The sequence below is a fragment of the Ascaphus truei genome, chromosome 17 (assembly GCF_040206685.1).
Source record: "Ascaphus truei isolate aAscTru1 chromosome 17, aAscTru1.hap1, whole genome shotgun sequence".
Classification (NCBI taxonomy): Eukaryota; Metazoa; Chordata; class Amphibia; order Anura; family Ascaphidae; genus Ascaphus; species Ascaphus truei.
The window spans coordinates 44,289,260-44,314,265 of record NC_134499.1 but is presented as its reverse complement, the minus strand read 5'-3'; the positions used below and the strand labels follow the sequence as shown (position 1 = coordinate 44,314,265).

The 25,006-nt window shown below is 42.7% G+C and overlaps 1 protein-coding gene across 21 annotated transcripts in view; it reads right to left on the bottom strand.

Annotated features, from left to right (window-relative positions):
- The window catches only part of PBRM1 (polybromo 1), a 101,348-nt gene that overhangs the window by 52,494 nt on the left and 23,848 nt on the right, over positions 1-25,006 (bottom strand). For all 21 annotated transcript variants that reach the window (XM_075575006.1, XM_075575012.1, XM_075575017.1 and 18 more), the window contains 7 exons: positions 24,350-24,448; positions 23,644-23,729; positions 21,196-21,287; positions 18,254-18,473; positions 16,118-16,259; positions 2,387-2,487; positions 536-812 (listed from right to left, as the gene is read on the bottom strand). In XM_075575006.1, the coding sequence (XP_075431121.1) occupies positions 536-812; positions 2,387-2,487; positions 16,118-16,259; positions 18,254-18,473; positions 21,196-21,287; positions 23,644-23,729; positions 24,350-24,448 (1,017 nt within the window). The remainder of the gene's footprint in view (positions 1-535; positions 813-2,386; positions 2,488-16,117; positions 16,260-18,253; positions 18,474-21,195; positions 21,288-23,643; positions 23,730-24,349; positions 24,449-25,006) is intronic.

Genomic DNA, 25,006 nt, shown 5'->3' with positions numbered 1-25,006 from the left:
TGTTTCCCCTGGAGGGCGGTGAGCGGGGAGGGGTAGGATCTGAAAATAGTGGCGTTTAGCTCCAGGGGCCACCTTCGGTTCGCATCCTGTAAAGAAAACGAGTAGGCGGACTGCTCCTTCAACTCAGTCTGGTACTGGTAAGTATTTGGGGAACCAGGGATCCCTGGACTAGAAACAGCAGTGGTACAAACAAAAATAATTAGCAGGGGGATTGAAAGAACATCCATCACACATGGCATGTTACTTTGAAAGAAAAAAAAGAAAACAATATTAAAATTATACATTTTCAGTACCACGGTTGTGTGTGAGATTTGCTACATTAAAATTAACCGGTGTTTGAATACTTTTTAGTGGCATATATAAAAGATGTTAAGAAGTAGATTGATAAATCAATAAGATGCTATATTGGCTCCTATTTGAATATAGTCATAGTCCATTTTTTTTTTCAATTCCATCTGCAGATTTTTCCACAAAAATACTAAACCGAGGGCAACATCCTTATTAATGATGCATGATAGAAAATCCAGAACAGTACCTGTGATCCCTCTTCATTATAATGCCAAGCGTTCCGGAACATCAACCTCATATCGGCTACCATGGCATCTTCTGCAGAGTATTTGTCTATGCGAATGTTGTGTTCAATCGTTTTTAAGTCCATTGGCTCCAAAATAATTTTATAGTAATCTGGATAGTCTTTTTTGGAGGGTTTGAACATAAAAAGTTCACACAGCCTCCTGCCTGCACCAGGCTCCCGAGCTTCAAGAACTGAATTAAATAAGATTTTCATTCGCTGCTTCCTTATGTTTTTCTTGCTGTTGGCAAAAGTCAAAGTGAGTTCAATGATAACATATGCAGAAATGTCAGCAGTGCCCAGTTACACTTCTATACATAAGCACTACGGATACTATCCACTATGCTGTCAAGCGGTTTACTCACAATCAGGGAAGATTTAGGTATTCAAATGGGGTTTAAAACTTAAAACAAGGAGAGACTGCATCACAGCATATTAAATGGAGGGCCTATAACTGTACCTTATGTTATGAATCATGCAAGTACTATTTCACCAAAAGATAACAATTAGGTGGGTATATTCAGTTTAACTTATTTTATTTACAGTGCATAATTACCTTACGATTTGATATAGGCACTACCTTTATTGGGGACAATATCAAAGAAGCAGCAATTATGCAATTTGAGTGAATCTCTTAATTGTTTTCAAGTACACTGTGTCCATCTGAAGTTAAAGGGTGAATATACAGTATTGTGAAAATCTATTGCATATTGCAGCTAGCATACTGGATATTAACAAAGTTCAAACATCTGGAGATCCCTGGAAAAAACAACAAAAAAAAACTATGTACGGAACTTCAGTTTGTCTACATTTTCAGAATCTGTTACAACAACAATCGGAGCAGTTTGTTCCTCTCGCTTACCTAAACTAGGAAAAGGAAGTGTGAAAGAGGGAGCATTTTTCTGAAGCAAAAACACTGTGGTCTTACTAGAACGAGACCCCCAGGTCAGCAGATACTTGCCACTGTTAGAATACATGGCACATGGTACATACATCACACTCGGCCAATAACAGGAAAAGCTTATGATCATATATCAAACTATCAATAACAAACCAACATTTACAGTACTTCTCTCTCAATTACATTTATAGCCGCCTGAAAAGTACCTGGGAATACTACATTGAAATCCATCTGAGAGAACAAAGGACCAGGTCTAAAATGCTTGGATAGAAGATGATGCACTATCAAAATGTGCAAATACCAAATGAAGAGACTAGAATTTTATGCATCTCAACATACGTTCTAAATTCTGAACAGTTGCTGCTAACCATTGAGAAAAAAAGCTCCATCATTAAAAGATTGGTCACTCTGGACTTAGATAGACTACAAAAGGGAAACACATAGCTCACCCGACTAACTAAAACAGACTCAGTGGAGTTAATTCACTCACAATTAATAGATAAATTAATAGATTAAATTAATTGTTACTTGATTAACTACAGGTATCTTTATTTAGTGTAATTAAATTGTATTTGCTGCAAAAAAAAACAACAACAAAAAAAACCACCTAAAAAATGATCTGTCACTATGTCCCTGTAACTGCTATTATACAGATCTTGTGTTGTCAAGCCCTCTCTGTTAAATACATTCACCGACACAGGACTTCACAATCTTTATTTTAGGTGTGTGTTTTAAAGTAAATAAAAATGTTAATAGTGGTCCCTGTCAACCCAAATTCATGAATATTTACAACCACCAATGTAAAGCTGCATGCAGAAAGGCTTCAGTGGTTTAAAAATCACGCTTGAGAATCACGGAAGACAAAAGGAAGCAATGATGCTATATATTTTACTAAAAGATATAGCAAGACATACCTTTTTCTTTTGGAGCTGCCAGTATCTGATGTAGCAGAGGAGATCATACTGTCCCCGTCCTCTATATCTATGTCTCTCCTTGCCAGCTCTTTCTTCTTTGCCTGCAAAAAAATTCTCCCGTCAGCCTCGTTCTGCCAGAGAATACATGAATATTAAACAGCTGCATAGATCAGGTTCACTCTGAAAAGCTACAACTGTTATTGTGTGCATAAATATTCAAACCAGAGTGAAACTGTAATACAGAGGTGGGATGGTTAGGCTGATGCAAAAATGTTCCAAAACAGTTACATTTGAAAGATTAAATTGTGCAGAAAAAACTACGTACATTTTCACATAATGTTCTGTAAAATAGTTTCATGTATTCACTGTACAGTTTTGATGGCGTTATCATACTCGTATCACAGAAAGAAAGATAACAATGCCTGTTTACATGATTTACCCAAGTACGCGATAACAAATAAAGTCTGTTGTATACCAAGTAAAAGATGTTCAATCTCATTCTTGTTTCCCACTCTCCTACAAAGTTTACATGAAGAAAACAAAACACTGGTTTTGTTTTGGTACATATTGATGTCTTTGCCACTCTCTCCCGTATGTCCTTCCAATCCTGTTTTGGGATTTCTGTTTGCAAGTCTTGTTCCCATCCCTTCATATAATTAAGATTCTGTATTTCCTTGTCCATCACTAATTCGTTATATAGAGACCTTTTGGGTATTTTCTACTTCTACGCACTTTTTCAAATCTGGTTCCTACTTTGAGTTGCGACCCTTGTGTGATCTATTTTATAAAGTGTCTTATTTGCATGGATCTAAATAGGTCTGGGGAGGGGGGGGGGAGGGTAGAAATGAAGTATTTTTCAACTACCTCTGTAAATTCCATTATTTTTTCTTTTATTATTACATCCCAACCACCGTTATGCCTTTTTTTCCCCCATTGCCTAAAGTTGTTTTTCCCCATCATAGGTTGAATGTTTGGATTTCCCCAATAGTGGGATCAATTTAGAGGGAGACTAGGGGGGGGGGGGGTTTGATAGGTATTAAGTTTGATTTGGTGAGCCATAGTCTCATTTTATCAAGGAGTATCAACTTGATCAAGTGTAACGCACAAAACGCGAGGGAGGTCTGTTACACCTCCGTTTTTTAATGGACTAATAAAGAATACATTTTTACATTATTTTTTGACCAACTCTCCAGGCTGTGTGTTATATCTCCTGTTTTGTTTATATTTATACAGAGTTTTGGAGGAGCTAGTCAGATATATGCATAAATATTTAATATTTAAAGTCTCCCCCGATAATGACAGCGTCGCACACCCAGTTTTTCAGGTTCCTTCAAAATGGTCTCTAGAAAGTCTACTTGATGGTCATTTGGTGCATATATATTGACCCAGGTGATATGCACCCCGCCAGGGTGCCCTACTCCACCAGGAATCTTCACTTCTTTCTCTAGGATAGAAACATTATTTTTGATTAGGATCACTATGCCTCTTTATTTAGTATTGCTCGAGTAGTAGGCTTTAGGGTATACTTTTTTTTTTAATGTATTTGGTGGGACCGGAGTCCTAAAGTGGAGAGGAAAAGAGCTGCAGGAGAGAGAGAGAGCTGCAGGAGAGAGAGAGCGCAGGAGAGAGAGAGAGAGCTGCAGGAGAGAGAGAGAAAGCTGCAGGAGAGAGAGAGAAAGCTGCAGGAGAGAGAGAGCGCAGGAGAGAGAGAGAGAGAGAGAGAGAGAGCTGCAGGAGAGAGAGAGAGAGAGAGAGAGCTGCAGGAGAGAGAGAGCTGCAGGAGAGAGAGAGAGAGCTGCAGGAGAGAGAGAGAGAGATGCAGGAGAGAGAGAGAGAGAGAGAGAGATGCAGGAGAGAGAGAGAGAGATGCAGGAGAGAGAGAGAGATGCAGGAGAGAGAGAGAACGAGATGCAGGAGAGAGAGAGAGAACTGCAGGAGAGAGAGAGAGCTGCAGGAGAGAGAGAGAGAGAGAGAAAGCTGCAGGAGAGAGAGCTGCAGGAGAGAGCGAGCTGCAGGAGAGAGAGAGAGCTGCAGGAGAGAGAGAGAGAGCTGCAGGAGAGAGAGAGAGAGCTGCAGGAGAGAGAGAGAGCTGCAGGAGAGAGAGAGAGCTGCAGGAGAGAGAGAGAGCTGCAGGAGAGAGAGAGAGAGCTGCAGGAGAGAGAGCTGCAGGAGAGAGAGAAAGAGAGCTGCAGGAGAAAGAGAGAGCTGCAGGAGAGAGAAAGAGAGAGCTGCAGGAGAGAGTGCTGCAGGAGAGAGAGAGAGCTGCAGGAGAGAGAGAGCGAGAGCTGCAGGAGAGAGAGCGCGAGAGCTGCAGGAGAGAGAGCGAGAGCTGCAGGAGAGAGAGCGAGAGCTGCAGGAGAGAGAGAGAGCGAGAGCTGCAGGAGAGAGAGCGAGAGAGAGAGCTGCAGGAGAGAGAGCGAGAGAGAGAGCTGCAGGAGAGAGAGAGAGAGAGAAAGCTGCAGGAGAGAGAGAGAGCTGCAGGAGAGAGAGAGAGCGAGAGAGCTACAGGAGAGAGAGAAAGAGAGCTGCAGGAGAGAGAGCTGCAGGAGAGAGAGCTGCAGGAGAGAGAGAGCGAGAGAGCTGCAGGAGAGAGAGAGAGCGAGAGCTGCAGGAGAGAGAGAGAGAGAGCGAGAGCTGCAGGAGAGAGAGAGAGAGAGAGCTGCAGGAGAGAGAGCGAGAGAGAGCGAGAGCTGCAGGAGAGAGAGCGAGAGAGAGCGAGAGCTGCAGGAGAGAGAGCGAGAGAGAGCGAGAGCTGCAGGAGAGAGAGCGAGAGAGAGAGCTGCAGGAGAGAGAGAGAGAGCGAGAGCTGCAGGAGAGAGAGCGAGAGAGAGCGAGAGCTGCAGGAGAGCGAGAGAGAGCGAGAGCTGCAGGAGAGAGAGCGAGAGCTGCAGGAGAGAGAGCGAGAGAGAGAGCTGCAGGAGAGAGAGAGAGAGAGAAAGCTGCAGGAGAGAGAGAGAGAGCTGCAGGAGAGAGAGAGAGCTGCAGGAGAAAGAGAGAGCTGCAGGAGAGAGAGAGCTGCAGGAGAGAGAGAGCTGCAGGAGAAAGAGAGAGCTGCAGGAGAAAGAGAGAGCTGCAGGAGAGAGAGAGCTGCAGGAGAGAGAGAGCTGCAGGAGAGAGAGAGCTGCAGGAGAGCGAGAAAGCTGCAGGAGAGAGAGAGAGTGAGAGCTGCAGGAGAGAGAGAGAGCGAGAGCTGCAGGAGAGAGAGAGAGAGAGCGAGAGCTGCCGGAGAGAGAGAGAGCGAGAGCTGCCGGAGAGAGAGCGAGAGCTGCAGGAGAGAGAGAGAGCGAGAACTGCAGGAGAGAGAGAGAGAGAGCGAGAGCTGCAGGAGAGAGAGAGAGAGAGCGAGAGCTGCAGGAGAGAGAGAGAGAGAGAGAGCTGCAGGAGAGAGAGAGAGAGCGAGAGCTGCAGGAGAGAGAGAGAGCGAGAGCTGCAGGAGAGAGAGAGAGCGAGAGCTGCAGGAGAGAGAGAGAGAGAGCGAGAGCTGCAGGAGAGAGAGAGAGCGAGAGCTGCAGGAGAGAGAGAGAGCTGCAGGAGAGAGAGAGAGAGAGAAAGCTGCAGGAGAGAGAGAGAGAGAGAAAGCTGCAGGAGAGAGAGAGCTGCAGGAGAGAGAGAGAGCGAGAGAGTTGCAGGAGAGAGAGAAAGAGAGCTGCAGGAGAAAGAGAGAGCTGCAGGAGAAAGAGAGAGCTGCAGGAGAGAGAGAGCTGCAGGAGAGAGAGAGAGCTGCAGGAGAGCGAGAGAGCTGCAGGAGAGAGAGAGTGAGAGCTGCAGGAGAGAGAGAGAGAGAGCGAGAGCTGCAGGAGAGAGAGAGAGCGAGAGCTGCCGGAGAGAGAGAGAGCGAGAGCTGCAGGAGAGAGAGAGAGCGAGAACTGCAAGAGAGAGAGAGAGAGAGAGCGAGAGCTGCAGGAGAGAGAGAGAGAGCGAGAGCTGCAGGAGAGAGAGAGAGAGAGCGAGAGCTGCAGGAGAGAGAGAGAGAGCGAGAGCTGCAGGAGAGAGAGAGAGCGAGAGCTGCAGGAGAGAGAGAGCGAGAGCTGCAGGAGAGAGAGAGCGAGAGCTGCAGGAGAGAGAGAGAGAGAGAGCGAGAGCTGCAGGAGAGAGAGAGAGAGAGAGAGCGAGAGCTGCAGGAGAGAGAGAGAGAGAGAGAGAGCGAGAGCTGCAGGAGAGAGAGAGAGAGCTGCAGGAGAGAGAGAGAGAGAGCTGCAGGAGAGAGAGAGAGAGCGAGAGCTGCAGGAGAGAGCGAGAGAGCTGCAGGAGAGAGAGAGAGAGAGCTGCAGGAGAGAGAGAGAGAGAGCGAGAGCTGCAGGAGAGAGCGAGAGCTGCAGGAGAGAGCGAGAGAGCTGCAGGAGAGAGCGAGAGCTGCAGGAGAGAGAGAGAGCGAGAGCTGCAGGAGAGAGAGAGAGCGAGAGCTGCAGGAGAGAGAGAGAGAGAGCTGCAGGAGAGAGAGAGAGAGAGAAAGCTGCAGGAGAGAGAGAGAGAGCTGCAGGAGAGAGAGAGAGCGAGAGCTGCAGGAGAGAGAGAGAGCGAGAGCTGCAGGAGAGAGAGAGAGAGCTGCAGGAGAGAGAGAGAGAGAGAGAAAGCTGCAGGAGAGAGAGAGAGAGCTGCAGGAGAGAGAGAGAGCGAGAGAGTTGCAGGAGAGAGAGAAAGAGAGCTGCAGGAGAAAGAGAGAGCTGCAGGAGAAAGAGAGAGCTGCAGGAGAGAGAGAGCTGCAGGAGAGAGAGAGCTGCAGGAGAGAGAGAGAGCTGCAGGAGAGAGAGAGAGAGCTGCAGGAGAGAGAGAGCTGCAGGAGAGAGAGAGCTGCAGGAGAGAGAGAGCTGCAGGAGAGAGCTGCAGATGCCAGTAAGTCCTCGCGCGGCGGCCGTTTCGTGATCCCAGTTATAACGCGGTGTCAATATGTGGACCCGAGCACCGCATTATAACGTGGTTCAGCTGTATAAAGAAAATGTTTGTAGGGATATGCTATAAACCACCAAATATCTGTGAGATTGAGGAAGCTAAAATACTTTTGCAAATGTATTCAAAACTAGGTCATGTGTGCATAATGGGTGATTTCAATTATCCAGACAGACTGGGGACAATGAGATTAGCATTACAACAAAAGGAAACAGGTTTTGGGGTGCTTAAAGACAATTATATGACCCAAATTATTGAGAAACCAACCAGGAGAGGGGCAATACTGGATTTGGTAGTATCAAACAGTGTAGAAGTAATAACAAATATTCAAGTCCTGGAACATTTGGGTAACAGTGATCATAACATGGTCTCATTTGAAATAAATTATCCAAAAAACAGATTACTTGGGTCCAACTTAGACCTTAAATACTTTAGATTTTAATATACTGAGGACCAATCTACAAGGAATAAATTGGTGAAAAAATAAGTGTACAATAGCGCTCGCGTGACAACTAAAATAAATCGTGAAAAACCTGTGATTTAAGAGTCCAAAAAGAATCCTAGAGCTGCCCAAAAGGTTCCTCTGGCTATCTCACAACCAGATAAGGATGTGGGGATAGCGATCTTCTTGTGGCGCTAAGGTAAGGGGTGCCTTGTGGGATTGGGAAAAATTGGAATCCTACTCACCGAAGGTGGCTAGGACATGTGCAATGGTTTTTGGTATCTTTACGAAGAAACCCACAATTATGAGTTTCGAAACGCGTAGGAGGTTTTTTGGACTAGCAGGGACACCGTAGCAGATACCGGAAGTGACGTCAGCCGAGGAGCCGATCGATGAGACTCTGGTAGCGTTTGACTCCGAGCACGGAAGACGGATCTCCTCGAGCAGCTGACTGGTGTCATTCCACGGCGAGCAGTGTCCACAAGCTATAAAGATACCAAAAACCTTTGCACATGTCCTAGCCACCTTCGGTGAGTAGGATTCCAATTTTTCCAAACGGCGGAGCAAGTTTTATATCCATCAAGTGCTAGCTGCACTTAGTCGTTTTTAATGATATAATATATGCTGTCTTATGTTTACATTTGTGTTTTATTAAATTGCTCTGTTTAAATTCATCCTTGGTTAATGCACTATTGCAGTGTTCTATATGCTTTGTCTTCCGTTTCCTGAGGTCATCATCCATAAGAAGAAATTGCCCACACTCGTTCCATATCCCACAAGGCACCCCATACCTTAGCGCCACAAGAAGTTCTCTATCCCCACAAGGAATACACTGGGATGATGCTTTTCAAGGGAAAAATGTAGAAGATAAATGGGCAGTCTTTAAAACATTGTTATAAAAGCACACTTATCAGTGTATACCCTTGGGTAATAAGTATAAAAGAAATGTCAAAACAAATATGTTGGGGAGGAAATGAAAAAGAAGAGGCAGGCGTTTAGATTCTTGAAATCAGAAGGGACGGAGGCATCGTATCAGAATTATAAGGAATGTAACAAATTGCAAAAGGGCAATTAAATTAGCAAAAATGGATAATAAAAAAAAGGATTGCAATAGAAAGTAAGATCAACCCATAAAAGTTCTTTAAGTACCTTAATAACAAAAAACAATTAGAAAATAAAATACAGGACCCTTTCAGTGTGAGATGGGCAGGCATATTGAAGATAAGGGAAAAGCAGAGGTATTAAACAAATTCTTTGCCTCTGTGTTTACCAGGGAAGAATCAAATGTCAATAGTAGTGCCGCAGAAGGAAGCCACAACCTCTATATTAATGAACAATTGGTTAACGGAGGAAGAAGTTCATAGGTGGCTTGATAAAATTAAAGTAAATAAGGCACCAGGCCCCAATGGCATACATCCAAGAGTTCTCAAAGAGTTAAGTTCAGTAATAGCCAAACAATTACATTTAATATTCAAGGACTCAATTTCTACAGGTTCAGTACCACAAGCTTGGCGTAAAGCAGTTGTGGTGCCTATATTTAAAAAGGGAGCTAGCTCACAACCAGGGAATTACAGACATGTAAGTCTGACTTTAATAGTGGGGAAGCAACTTGAAGGTTTATAACGGGATAATATTGAGGAATACCTATTGGAAAACAAAATTAGTAGTAAGAGTCAGCATGGATTTATGAAGGATAGATCATGCCAAACTAACCTTATTTGTTTATTTGAGGTGGAAAGTAGGAATTTTGTCCAGGGCAACACAGTTGATATGGTCTACTTAGATTTTTGCAAACAAGAGGTTGGTGTACAAAATAAAGCAAATTGGACTCAGTAAAAATATATAAACTGGATTGAAAGCTGGTTGAAGGATAGACAACAGAGGGTTGTCACAAATGGAACTTTTTCAGGTTGGGCTAAAGTCGTGAGTGGAATACCTCAGGGATCGGTACTGGGACCCCTGCTTTTTAAACTTGTTTATTAATGACCTTGAGGTTGGCATCGAGAGCAAAGTCTCCATCTTTGCTGATGATACTAAATTGTGTAAGGTAATAGAATCAGAGCAGGGTGTAATTTCTCTCCAGAAGCACTTGGAGAGACTGGAAAATTGGGCAGGTAAATAGAAGATGAGGTTTAATACAGATAAATGTAAGGTTATGTATTTCGGAAGCAAGAATAAACAGGCGACCTACAAATGAAATGGGGATAAATTAGGGGAATCCTTGATGGAGAAGGATTTAGGAGTGCTTGCAGACAGCAGGCTTAGCAATAGTGTCCAAAGTCCTGCAGTAGCTGCAAAGGCAAACAAGATCTTATCTTGCATTAAACGAGCAATGGATGGAAGGGAAGTAAACATAATTATGCCCCTTTATAAAGCATTAGTAAGACCACACCTTGAATATGAAGTACAATTTTGGGCACCACTCTTTAGAAAAGACATTATGGAACGAGAGAGAGTGCAGAGAAGAGCCACCAAGTTAATAAAGGGAGTGGACAATCTAACGTATGAGGAAAGGCTAGCTAAATTAGATTTACATTAAAAAAGGAGGCGTCTAAGAAGGGATATTATAACTATATACTGTACAAATATATTCAGGGACAGTACAAGGAGCTTTCAAAAGAACTATTTATCCCAAGGATAGGACAAAGGACTCTGGGTCATCCCTTAAGGTTGGAGGAAAGGAGATTTCACAAGCAACAAAGGAAAGGGTTCTGTACAGTAAGGGCAGTTAAAATGTGGAATTCCATACCCAAGGAGACTGTGATGGCAGACACAATTTATTTGTTCAAAAAAAGGTTGGACAACTTTTTAGAAAGGAAAGTTATACAGGGATATACCAAATAAGTCAACATGAGAAGGATGTTGATCCAGGGAGTAATCTGATTGCCAATTCTTGGAGTCGGGAAGAAATTTATTTGTCCCCTTAGGAGATATCATCCAATGAAATGTCACTGGGGTTTTTTGTTTGCCTTCCTCTGGATCAATAAGTAAGTATAGATATAGGATAAAGTTTCTGTTGTCTAAATTTAGCATAGGTTGAACTTTATGGACGCATGTCTTTTTTCAACCTGAACTACTATGTAACTATATATGTAACTATCTTTGCACAGCAACATAGGCGAACATATACAATTTTGTTATGGTGGTACTACACCCCCAAGAGACTAAAGTAGATGTTCCCAGAGGCTTCAGATAGGAGATCTGGCGCATATCTGGTGGTATTGCCGGCAATGCAGACTTACTGGAGAACACTATTGAAATTAATAAAAGATGTGTTAGGTATCACAATCCCACTAAATCCAATTCTAATTATTCTAACCAAACCAATGGAGAATGTGAATTAGTGCACACTCAATTTGTTTTCGCATATACCAATGGCAGCTAGGTGCTAGGAAACGCACCTAATTTCTGAACCATACTACAAGGAAGTATAGGGTCTGGGAACCTTGGGATGCTGGATAGGGTGGATAAGACGGAGATGGGCAGCCATCCATAGTGGCAGTAAGGTTAATGCAAGGGAATGACCCCAGGGGGAGAGCAGGGTTCCAGAGTGTAGAATGTGTCATTTATATAATGTTGTGTGAGATGAAATGTGATTGTTGATGTTTGTAAAAATTATGTACAAGATGGTTATTTCCCCAGTCCCCTTTTTTCTTTTTGTACTCCACCTCCCCTCCCATTTCACTGTTAAAAATTTCAATAAAAATACAAGTAAAAAAAAAAAAACACATACAATTGGACCAAACAGGGGAACAATCATGGTGGTGTATGTAGGTGGTACCTACACTTAATAGTCATACCGGATTCTGTCTCCGGCATGCCAGGCAATAAGCCCTACAGCAGGAGGGAGAGGAGTGGGGGGAGAAAGGGGCCGACCGCCTCAACACGCTCCGTTGCAGACCAACTTTTTATTTTGTCTGTGTGTGTAGTGCCCTTATGGTATATGTTTGTGTGTTTTGTGATAAAGGCTAGATCTACTAACCATAATTGGGCGGACTATTTTAGTTATGCGATTTTTTTCATTTTTGACTACTACAGTTACAACTTATTTCTAACATCTCTTAACTGAGCTTACTTAACCTGTAAGTGTCGTAACATGACCTTTGTGGTAACTAATAACTAACTGGCACCCTTTCCTCCATTGAGGACTCTGCGTCTCATCTTCTCCCCTATTCCGCTGTCCATCCTCTCTCTAGGCACCTCCACCCCCTCCCTCAAGCATCTCGACAAGTAGGCTGCTCATCCAGCGGTTAAAGTTCTTGGGATTTTCCCACCTCTCTGGCCTTCGCACATGCACCAGGGGTCTGCAGCACATTTACTCTAACCCTATGTCCATCTTCCTCTCAGGGATAGGACCAGCTGGGGAAACAGAACGGGGGGTGAAGAGGTCCCCTGGTCTCTGCCAGTGACTGTCTTTTAGGGGAGTCCAGTGGGTAGGCATCGTGGGTATCATAGTAAACTCATACTTCATTACTTGGCATTAAAGCTCTGCTCCTGTCAGCTCTTTGGGCCTGGGGGTCTCCTGTGTTGTCTCCCGTCTATCAGCCGGTTGGGCCCTCCTCCGGTCTTGCTGCTGGGGGTGATCCTTTTTGGACTAAAGCCCAGGCTCTCCATCAGGCCCTCCGCTTCCGGATCGATATCGGTCTGCCCTCTTGCATGAAAATCAGTCGGAAGGAGAACCCCTACCTGTATCAGATCCCTTTGGCTCTGAGGGATGATGCCACCAGTCTCAATTCCCTCCTTTCGATTGTGATCCGTCCGAGATCGTTGAATATTTGGATGGGGGCACCCTTGAATACAATATCCGTACCTCCTCTAAGCCTCTGGGCATTCTGGATCATTTCCTTGGTTGGGAAGAAAGGCATCCTTATTACATCTTTGTGTCTGTTTGGGATGTTGCTGCGTGGGGCTACGGCCCTGTGATCCCTATCCATTATCAGTGCCTCCTCAGATCTAGGGCTAGGGTCTTTAACAGTCTACAGAGATAGAGCTGAAGGTCCTCAGTTGTTCTCTAGATCCTCTATATTGTTCTTGAACTGGGAAAATTAGCATGGATGGGAAGCAGAGCGTCTCTAAAGCCAAAATGCAATCATTCCAACTGCCGGGAACACATTGGTTCCGATGATACAAACTGGAAACTGTAGTGCCGGTACTTCTTGGTTATTTAAACATGGCGGCTTCCTATTTTCCCACGTGGTACCAAAGATTTAAACCTCCATTTTATTTCCCCTGGAGGGCACGGTACTGTAACTATCTTTATAAGCACTAACACCCTTGAGTTCTAGAGACCCTTGCTGCTAACCCATGGAGAAAAAAAAAAGGGGGGGGGGGGGGGGGACGACAAGACATTTTTGCAGGGAGAACTGCTCCTTAAATACAACACTGGTTACAAGGGTATTGACTAGAAAGATCAATAACTGGATAGAGGTGCTCCTCACACTAATAGAACAGTGGACCTCTCTCTGTTAACCTCAGTCAATAATAGCAGAATTGTTGAAAATGTTTACAGGCGAAACATAATTCCCTTTTATTAACATTATTCTCAGGTGAGGTGTGTTACCAGACATCTTTCTTGGAAGGACATTGGACATTATTTTCTAAGAGATCATTTTCCACAAGTCCCCTTACAATCCTATTCAACTAGACCAGAAAATACCTTAGTGTCCTTCAACTGAATTGCCTTCAAAACTTTAAGAGGTCTTCCGGCACCAGAAAGTGTATTAGAAAACAAGCTGACATACCCGGTGTTCCCCTGGATGTAATTTTCCCGCTCCCCCTTCCCCCCCTCTCCTCTCCCTGTCTGTTTCCCGTTCACAGCAATCCGCCTCCCCCCCCCCGTTCTTAGCTGGGTTCCCCCCCCCCCTGTTCACAGCTCGTTCCCCCCCCCGTTCAGATCTGTTTCCCCTCCCCCCGTTCACAGGTCCGTCTGTGTGTGTCCCCTTCACAGCTGCGTTTCTCCCCCCCCCCCAGGCGTTGAGATGTCCGATTCCCCCCCCCCTCAAAGCTCCGATTTAACCCCCCCCCCCACTTCAGAGCTCGCCAACTGGGAGGTGAGCGGGAGGACGGCGTTGTTGAAAGGGGGAGAGCGCGAGGGAGGATGGGGGCGGTCAGGCGCGGTGAGGTGAGCGGGAGAGGGTGGGTGACTACTTCTGGTGTCCTCTGTGTATTGTGTTGTCTCTCTCTCTCTGTGTCTCTCTCTCTCAAAGTGGAGTAGGCAGCGATGGATGTGAGTGGGGGGGGACCATGAACAACCTCAACATCCCCACCCAGCTCCCCCCCATCTCCAGCGGCCGCTTTCACCTCCGTCGATCCGTCTCTTCCCCCCCCCCCCCCCCCCTGCAGCTCGGGGAGCTGTGGCAGACGCACAGAGCGGAGCGCCGGAGGATCTCCGCTCCTCCAGGCAGTGCTGCGAGGGAGGATGCGGATGTGTGTGTAGTGGGGTGGTGGTGTCAGCGGGAGGATGGCGGCGCGGAAGGGGGAGACAGTGAGGGAGGTTGCGGAGTGGAGAAGCTTTGACTGTGGGGTCCCTGTGCGGTCCTGCCAGTCACCAAATGGACAGTGAGGCCAAGAGGCGCACGCGGTGTGAGGGTGGTGTGACTGTCACGCTGTGTAGGCGTTACCGTGACGTCAGCCCACCCCGCAGGCCAATGAGCTGTGGCCGTCCGCCGGCCAATCACATGGGGCACAAATACACACACAAACATTATTTCAGATATATATATATATATATATATATATATATATATATATATATATATATATATATATATATATATATATAGATAGCCTGCCAAGTGGTCCATTATACTTTACATATTTATTTTTATTAAAAGTGTATTACGTGCAAGGTTTATTTCCCAAACTAGCTCACATTACAGCTTTTAAAATATAAAACGACACAGTTCTAGATTTATTTTAGCGACTATACTACAAATTCAGTCGATGCACAAAAATGAAACCTTTCAGTATATGTAATTTAGCAGGTTGTTTTGTTCTAGAAAAAAATTGCAGACACCCAAAAGGCGCCGCACCCCGAACAAATGAAAGTGAAAGAGGGTGAACTAAAAAACGATTTATTTACAGATGGAAGATCACACTGACATGTTTCGCTCCGGAGAGCTTTATCAAAGTGTGGTAACTAATCCCAAACACTAGGTTTATGTATACTTGGCGAACCAGGAAGTAAATTCATGTTTCGCACCGTATACAGAAGCGTCACCACGTCCGCCGAAATCTAAAAACAACAGTAACTTTATTTAGACCAATAAAACAAAAATAACAATCTTTTAAAAAGAGATGATAAAAACCATGTGGAACCATCCATAATGTCTTTTGTTCACACAATGTAATTGAAGGAGATCTAAATATAAACTTTAATATTATGTTTAAGAGTAAGTTAAATCCTACAAGTAATCTGAACTAATGACTCACATGATGGACTATAGCAAACATAAGAACATATAATAACATGTAGACTATAATGTGAGTCATCTAGGATGTGTGTACCCACAAAAATATAAATTTTGAATTATTAGCAATTATATGACATAAGTCTGCCATACAAAGTGAATTAAAAAAATAACATTTAAATCAGATATGCAATCTATTTATATAGATACAATTCCAACTATTGGGTAACACAAAGTTGAAGTAATCAACAAGTGCCTATGCAAACTGGACAATGCACGTTATAATTATTGTGATCAGTATAGTTTTAACCTTATATTTCCCACAAATAATTGAACTAAAAATGTATCCATAAGCAGCGATAACACAGTGAGGATTGATGAAGTGTCTGATCTGCAGCATAACCACCAAGTACAAATTCAGAGCACAAATGATATGTTCCTCAATCTGGATATGTATTGATATAAATACAGTTCCCTGTAGAATCAGACTCCTCCAAAGTATTAAGAAATGTTACACAACACTCCACCAAGTAATCTGGATAAGGATTCGAATGCCAGATAAATTCTTAATATAAGGATATTGAAAAATGCAAACCTGGGTAAACTAAGATGATGCAAGAGAGGGGGAGGGGGGAGAGGAGAGAAGGAGGGAGGGAAAGGATGGAAAAATATAATGAAAGAATACACATAATAAATATAATGGATATGTGATGAAAACTATAAAAAAATTACTTAAGCCCCAAATCGGTATTGAGACCTAATGGAACTCTAGTCCGCAAGGTAAAAATCCAATGCATCTCTCTTCAATCAAGCTTGTTAACCCTGTCCCCTCCTCGAACAAGAGGGGGACATGCTCAATACCCATAAAGGTAAACAAATTTGAATGACCTCTTGAGCCCTGGTTCATCCTGTGTAGGGAAACTCTATTCTGTTTTGTTCTAGTCAGCCAGAGCCGCTTGCTTAAAAGATTGAATATAGCAACAAAGATTATACCTGCATCAGCTGCTGCAGCTTGAACACTCTCTTGTAGATTGCTGAATTTGGGACATTGTAACGCTTGGCATTCTCAAACATCAAATTTAAATCAACTTCCAGATGGTCAAGGTTCTCGTACTCTTGGTTCTTTAGCTTAGTTCTGTACAAAATAAATACATACATGTTTAATTCCAACATTAAAAAAACGAAACTGTTCACTTTTAGTAGCAATGCGCATGTTTCATATCAAGGGTGCGCAAACGGGGGAGAGGGGGAAGGGCGCACAGGATTTTCTGTGGGGGGCGTGAGCGGTTGCAGAGGTTACCGAGTCTCAGCCGGCTTCAGACATGGCAACACGGCGGCAAATTACGCCACGGGGTTATGTGAATTCACGTGAGGCGTTGCCATGGCAACTGGTTTTGCCAACAGGCAAATAAGGGGGGCGCAGCATCAGAAGTTTGCGCACCCCGGTTTTATATTTCATTAACTCCCTCAGAATCAATCTGTGGTCACCTGACCCCCACAGCACATTGTTCTCAAGCCATGAGTTTTATGTGCCTGTTTCTGCCCAATCAGGAGCAAAAAAACATGCAATGCGCTTAATCAAACCTTTCTTTACATTGATACACAGTCCCGAGATGTAAAATAAAATCGACTTTTAGGATGAACTTCATGGTAAAACACCCAAATGTGACACTTTATACAGGCCTAAGAGTGTTACTTACATATATTTTTTTGTTTGTTTTTTAAGGTCTACAACAATTATCATTACTGTATCAAACCTTGTCCACAGCACAGGACAACAAATGAATATATATGAGACCATGGTAAGAGGAGCTGGGGGGAGTCCTGGAATGGGAGGATTTGGGGAGAGATTTGGGAATCTATAAGGAAGGTATCTCTGAGCACATTAAGGAAAGCAGCTATATGTTGCTCTTTCGTTGGTACTATACACCAGAAAGACTAAATAAAATGTACCCCGCGTCCTCCCCGCAGTGCTTCAGAGAATAAGGCCGCGATTATTGTTGTGGAATGCATGCGACCGAGCATGTAATGTCACATACACGAAACATGCACTAAGCTGGAGGCGACATCACGTGAGCGGTACGCTCTCATTGGCTGAACCGACCACGTGACGCGGCCGTCGCGCTACAAAAACTATTTAATTTGTCTCCTCTGTTATCTGTTGCTCAATAGCGCGTGCGCACTATGTGCGCCTTCATTGGTCTACATGAATTTGTTCCGGCGTCGCGCACACGCGCCGCCATTTTGATCACAGCCTAAGAGACCAGATCTATGCTGCTTACCTGGTGGGAATGTAGGGAAATAAGATCTTTGGACTCAAATCTACAGTATTCTAAACATAATGCCAAGCCTACACGTTACACCGGATAAATTCCTATATACATGTATACCTTAAATAAGTTATGGTGGGTAGAAAAAAGGGTGAAAAACCCTCCTGGTCATTTCCCAGAATCCCTTTGCTGCAGAGGAAGCATTGTAAAATAGGAGATAATGGTGAAAAACAGGGTTGCAGACCTGCCTGAATGTGAATGTGCTCACAAGTGATATTTTCAATTCAGGTGTGTATGTGTGTGGTATGTGTGTGGTATGTGTGTGGTATGTATGTGGTATGTGTGTGGTGTATGTATGTGTATGTGTGTATGTGTGTATGTGTGTATGTGTGTATGCGCGCGTGTGTGTGTGTGTGTGCATGTGTGTGTGTATGTATGTGTATATATATATATATATTTATTTTTTCTAATAAGAGGTCTAACCTTTTCTTAAAGATCTCTACTGTATCTGCCATCACAGTCTCCATGGGTAATGAATTCCACATTATAACTGCCATTACTGTAAAGAACCCTTTCCCTTGCGTTGGTAAAATCTCCTTTCCTCAAACCTTAAAGGGATGACCCCGTGACCTTTGTACGAATAGTTATTTTGAAAGCTCCTTGTATTGTCCCTGAATATATTTGTATAAAGTTATAATATCCCTTTTCTAATGTAAACATAACTAATTTATAGTTAGCCTCTTTTCACCAGTCACATTTTCCATCCCCTGTATTCATTTGATGTCTCTTGTCTGCACTTTTTTCGAGTTCACTGTACTTCATATTCAATTTCAACACATTTCTGTTTATTTTCCTTTACCTGATCTGTTGTAATGAAATGGGATTCTTGATTTGCTGGTAATAATCTGGATACTTCTTCTTTGAAGGTAGATGGAAAAAGGGCTCAGCTATGAGCTGCCCTTGGTTGTTCCGGTAAGACCGTACAGTTTCATAAAGTTGATATAACGGGCTAGAGATGTCCATGAAAGAAGTAATACTTTCTCCTTCAGACTCTCCTTCTTCATAACGAACTGATGATGCTGGAATATAAATGTAGCTTGCATTGACAAATATACTTTTCTGTACGTTAAAACTATATGAACGCACAACAATTAAAAAGAACATAAGCATAATTATACGCGATCTTGGCTAACAAATTCCCAACAACCTTAAGGCCTGGGACATAGTGGCCTTGAAGCTCGCTGAGGCGCGCTCCTGCTCTGCCTCACCTGCTGAAAATGAAGCTTTTCCTGTCCTTGCAGGCGAGGCAGTGAGCACGCTCAGGGGGCGGGGCGGAGGCGGAGCGGGAGGCGGGGCTAGTCCCCCGCTCCCATTGGACGGGAGCGGTCACGTGACCGCTCCTCCGCTTCCCCGAGCGGCAAATTTCAAACTTGGGTGTCTGTTCCAAGTTTCTCAGCCTCCGCACGCATGCGGAGGGAGAAACTATAGCCGCGCTGATTACAGATGCAGGGGCTTTGTGCATCTGTTCAGCGCGGCTCAGCCCGCCTCAGCGACGCTGAATGTACTATGTCCTAGGCCTAAAGCAGCAATCCGTGTTGCTTGTTTGTTGGTTTTACACAAATATATATACATAAACAAAAGCCTGCAACAGATACCACTATAAATGTTACCAAAGTCAGAGAGTAAGAAAGGCAACAATACCCCTGATGGTGCTACTGGGATAGAGATATAAATAAACAAGAAAAAAAGCGTCCCACAAAGAGCGCACTGGTTTACAGGAAAAATATATTATTTATTACAAAGATAGTCACTAAAACAGAATTAAAAAGCAAAGCAGCTCATATCTGGGACATTGCCATACGGCTTAGGCCGTGTGTATAGTGCCCACGACGGATGACGTCACCCGTCGCCGTCCGCGAAAGTTGCATTTCGCTTTGCAGTGACGTCGCTAGCGACCTGACCATTGATTGGTTCAGAAGCTGTCACATGTGGCGACAGCATCTGAAAAATCAAATTTGACCGGCTACCAAATTTTTGGTCGCGACGTTGCTCGCGTCGCACTTACTATAAGCATTTGCGACGGCGACAATGCATTTGTTTTGGCACTATAACAAGGCACTATAAGCACAGCTTTAGTATTACACTGCTGTAGTCACTCTAACTTCCAGGATCACTTGATTGATTTTCATGTATATTTATATGTGGACTCTATGGTGACTCCTTGTAAGTCCCTAGTGACTTTTCCAGCCAATACGCTTTATTCTGGACCCGTTTACCACATTTGCACTTTTACTACTAGTGATTTACAGGCATACCCCACATTAACGTACGCAATGGGACCGGAGCATGTATGTAAAGCGAAAATGTACTTAAAGTGAAGCACTACCTTTTCCCCACTTATCGATGCATGTACTGTACTGCAAACGTCATATACGTGTATAACTGATGTAAATAACTTATTTGTAACAGGCTCTATAGTCTCCCCGCTTGCGCACAGCTTTGGTACAGTTAGGGAGCCGGTATTGCTGTTCAGGACGTGCTGACAGGCGCATGCGTGAGCTGCCGTTTGCCTATTGGGCGATATGTACTTACTCGCGAGTGTACTTAAAGTGAGTGTCCTTAAACCGGGGTATGCCTGTATAGTACTTTCTGTTATAACAGCTATTACTACTTATGTCTGCCGTTTACCTCAGGGCTTTTTTTCATGCTGTATTAGGAGATGTTTTGTTCTATTAATGGTTTTCTATGTGACCGGCCAGTCTGGGTGGTATGAGGCAATTATTTGCCTCTGTCCCCCCTTACATTCTGTTAGCTATACCTGCACTTTATAGCTTTAATCCGTCAGTCATTATATTGGTAACATGCTTATAGGTGGTTTATATGTCTTTATATTGTTGTTTTAGTGATTGTCTTAGTTATAAATTATAGATTTCTGTAAACCAGAGTGCGATTTGGGGGATGCTTTTTCCAGAAATATGGCATATAACAAAATGGCAGCTGGCAACTTCACTGCATCACAAGAGATATTGCAGGAAAACCGTAACCTGCATTCACACACAGACAGTAACGTTTTCAATGCAGATTTAACAGGGAGTGAAGATGACCAATTTTAAAGCAACAGTTTTAGTATTTAATGAACAGAGTAACCGGCGTCGGTGATACACACATACATCACAAATACGGCTGCAGAGTTACCAACAAGAACCTGCAACCTCATCAGATGATGTTGTGACTTTCTAGGGGACGCTGGAGTGAGACTGACACCAGCAGCCATTTTGTCTCCACTGGACAAGTATACTTGCAAGGTTGTTAAACAGCAATATATCCAGGGAGGTCCCTGGAAGTCAGTGACCATGGATAAGCTTCAGCAGTTCAGGTAATATAAAACAAAAAGGTAAAAAAAAAAATGCAGCGCAACGTCCATGGTCTGCGAGAGCGCATGGAGTGTGCGCGAGATCACAATGCATTAAGGCAATGATCGCAGCCACAGACCCCGTGTGCGACAGCACGAGGGGGCGTGAGCAATCAGATACATTTGATTCCATGGTGCAACTGCCAGGTCACGTGAGCGGTTCGCCCAATGAGGGCGACCACGCCCCCCCCCCCCCAACACGCCTCCCCTGGCCACAAATCGCTGCAGCTAAAAAGCGGGTGACGTCACGAGCACGGTTGTGAGCGCGCGGTCACCATGGACCCAGCCTTAAAATGGGTTTGTACATTTTATGTGAAATACAAAAGGAATGCGAGATTCTTATCTTTGGGGATAAATACGTTTTTTTACACAGAAACACACATTCCTACCATTTAAAGCAGCATCCTCCTCACTTTCAGAGCCATACTGCAATGCCATAGTAATAGCAGACAGCCGATCATTTTGGGTTGATCTTTTATTTCTGCAAATAGAAGGCATATCTGTCAGCAACTATACCATGTGCTTTCATCATCTCCTGTCTTCAAGGTAGCATTGAAAGATGACATTTCCTGTATGCCCCCTCTCCCCCCACCAATTAATTATATTCAAAATATGATGTATATTATATATACATATATATATATATATATATATATATATATATATATACACATATATTATATATTATATTATATGTATATTATCATATGACCATACCAGGGCCATTTACACAGCAATCCCTATATTTATGAAGCGTAGCAGGGGTACCTCCACGGTAGTAAACACTATTTTGTAGCTCCAGTGATACCATATTCCAGAGATATTGACATTTTTAGTGGCAAGTAACCTGCTTTCCATTAGAGAAATAAAAACGGCTGCCAAATTAGTCTCCGTCAAAGAGGCCAAACGGAAGTTACAATGCAATTGGGGGGGATAATATTGCAGTTTCCTATGAGATGCAACCATATTTGATTTTCCATGAAAATTGCAAGCATCTGAAAAAGTTAATATCTTGTGAAACACAGCCACTCCCGATTCAGATTATGAGGGTGGGGGGGGGGGGGGGGGAATACAGGTGACTTTAAATGGTAAAACATACTGGACACCTAACAAGCTCCTATTGAACCCCCAAAATAACCATATGAGTGTCACAGAGGAGTGCTACTGAGCATGGCAATATATATTTAAAACCAGAGACAGAACATAAAACACAGACAGAGCTCATTGCACATCCAGTGAAACTCATACACGGTACAGTGCCTAAATATATATGTATAAATATCTATTAAATAAAATGGTCTTTTAGTTTAACATTTTGGCCAAATTGTTGTAAGGCCCTGAGCCACTGCACGGCAGATCACATTCTCAGGGGTCCCTAACACTAATATAAATTCTTAATAACCTGTGCAATACCAGGAAGAATGATTTATAATAAATCTGTCAATATTAGTTGCAAAGTTCTAAGTCTGATTGAAGCTTTTATTCACCTGTACATTACCAGGAAAAGCACTCTGTATTAGATTTGTCACAATCATACTGCAAGCAAGCAAGTTCCCCTGAGAGTGGGAGATGCTATGGAGTGAGCTTTTAACCATTTAAATGTGGGAGGGGGTAAGCTTCAATTACTTGCTTGCAGTATGATTGTGACATATCTAATACAGAGTGCTTTTCCTGGTAATGTACAGGTGAATAAAAGCTTCAGACTTAGAACTCTGCAACTAATATTGACAGATTTATTATAAATCATTGTTCCTGGTATTGCACAGGTTATTAAGAATTTATATTAGTGTTAGGGACCCTTGAGAATGTGGTCTGCCGTGCAGTGGCTCAGGGGCTTACAACACTTTGGCCAAAATGTTAAACTAAAAGACCATTTTATTTAATAGATATTTATACATATATATTTAGGCACTGTATCGTGTATGAGTTTCACTGGATGTGCACTGAGCTCTGTCTGTGTTTTATGTTCTGTCTCTGGTTTTAAATATATATTGCCATGCTCAGTAGCACTCCTCTGTGACACTCATATGCTTATATATATGTTGTGGTTATTTTGGGGGTTCAATAGGAGCTTGTTAGGTGTCCAGTATGTTTTGCAATTCTTGTTCAGCTAGTCTTAGCTGATTGGTGGGTGGCAACCTCCTACCTAATTGAAGCTTACCCCCTCCCACATTTAAATGGTTAAAAGCTCACTCCATAGCATCCCCCACTCTCAGGGGAACTTGCTTGCTTGCAGTTTGGTTGTGACAAATCTAATACAGAGTGCTTTTCCTGGTAATGTACAGGTGAATAAAAGCTTCAATCAGACTTAGAACTTTGCAACTAATATTGACAGATAAGAATTTATATTAGTGTTAGGGACCCCTGAGAATGTGATCTGCCGTGCAGTGGCTCAGGGCCTTACAACAATTTGGCCAAAATGTTAAACTAAAAGACCATTTTATTTAATAGATATTTATACATATATATTTAGGCACTGTACCGTGTATGAGTTTCACTGGATGTGCACTGAGCTCTGTCTGTGTTTTATGTTCTGTCTCTGGTTTTAAAAATGACTTTAAATAGTAAACAAAAGGATTTCTAAAGAAAAAAAATGTACTATTAGATTATTTAAAGTAAAAAAAAAAAATCCTGTCTGAAACATGAATTGGCAAAATCTGAAAAATGTAATGAATATAGATTTAAATACTTCAAGCAATCTACAGAAAACTGCATCTCAACTATAAAAAAATATTTCAGCATTGTATGTTAAAGACACGTGTAGATCCAATGACATGCTACCTAGAAAGTGAAACCTATAATGTTCTGTTGCAAGATTTACCTGGAGTGTTGCTTACCTGCTACGCACACTTGACTTGGCAAACTCATTAAAGTCAATTTCAGACTTTTTTAATGCAAACAGCTTTTTAATCGTATTTGCATCCTGTGAATGTGAAAAAATGAAAAAAAACATTCAAGTGTTAAGATTAAACAAAATAATTGGTTTGTTGTACATGTAAAGTGTAATAATTATTTCATAAACAGCTTGTCATCATTTAAACTTCTTACTGGAAACAATGAATAGAAAAATTAATAATTTTCTAAACAAAACACAAACCCCCAGCAAGCTCTTTTTGGGAACCCCTGAGCCCCCACAATATATATATATATATATATATATATATATATATATATATATATATATATATGTAAATAAGTGTTAAAATGGAGTGCTATTGAGCGTGACATATGTATACAACAGACGACAGAGAAGCCCAATGCTACATCCAACATGACAGAAATACACAGTAAAATACTTATATATTCTCTTGAAAAAGGGTAATTTAGTTGAACCCTTTGGCCAAAGCGTTGTAAGCTTGCGAGCCACGACAAGGCAGACACCCGTTCGCAAGCCCTAACACTACCAGATAAAATACTAATATACCTCTATTAGGATTACAGTAGCGTTAGGACTTGCGAATGGGTGTCTGCCTTGTCGTGGCTCGCAAGCAAATGAATCAGCCTTGCATAAAACCAGGAAAAATAAAGAATGATATATCTCACCTTGAACACTTGAGAACCAGGTTCATTGTAGGTTTTGGCATTCTTTGCTAGAAGATCAATATCCTTGGCCATTGCATTGACGCTTTTATAATGACCCGTCTAGAAATTACATGTTAAAAAATAAAAAGGCAGCAAACAATGTTCCAACTAGTGGTAAAGATTTTATTTTTTTTGCTGGTAAAACAAGTCATGCATTTTAATGGTAAATAGAGTACTCAATATTCAAATAGTAAAACTGTACCTTTGATTATGATTAAAATATATTTGCATATTACGACTGATGGGCAAATATATACAAATGCTACACATTTGTTTTGTGCAAAATTAGAAAACTGATACAAAGTGAAAACTGTCTCAGATCAACAGATACTACATATGTTTCATTACAAGGACAACAAATGTTTCATTACAAGGACGACAAATGACACGCCAGCAGAAAAGGAAAGTGTTCTTTACAGTAAGAGCAGGGAGTATGTTGAATGTACTGCTCATGGAGAATGTGATGGCAGATACAAAGTGCACGATCCAGAGAAATCGGATTGCCATCACTCCAGTCCAGAACAAGTTTTTTTTTAACCTATTCTATCTACTATGTTACAATGCAGATGGAATAGTGTTTTGGATGTTATGAAGTGAATGTTGGATACACCTTGCAAA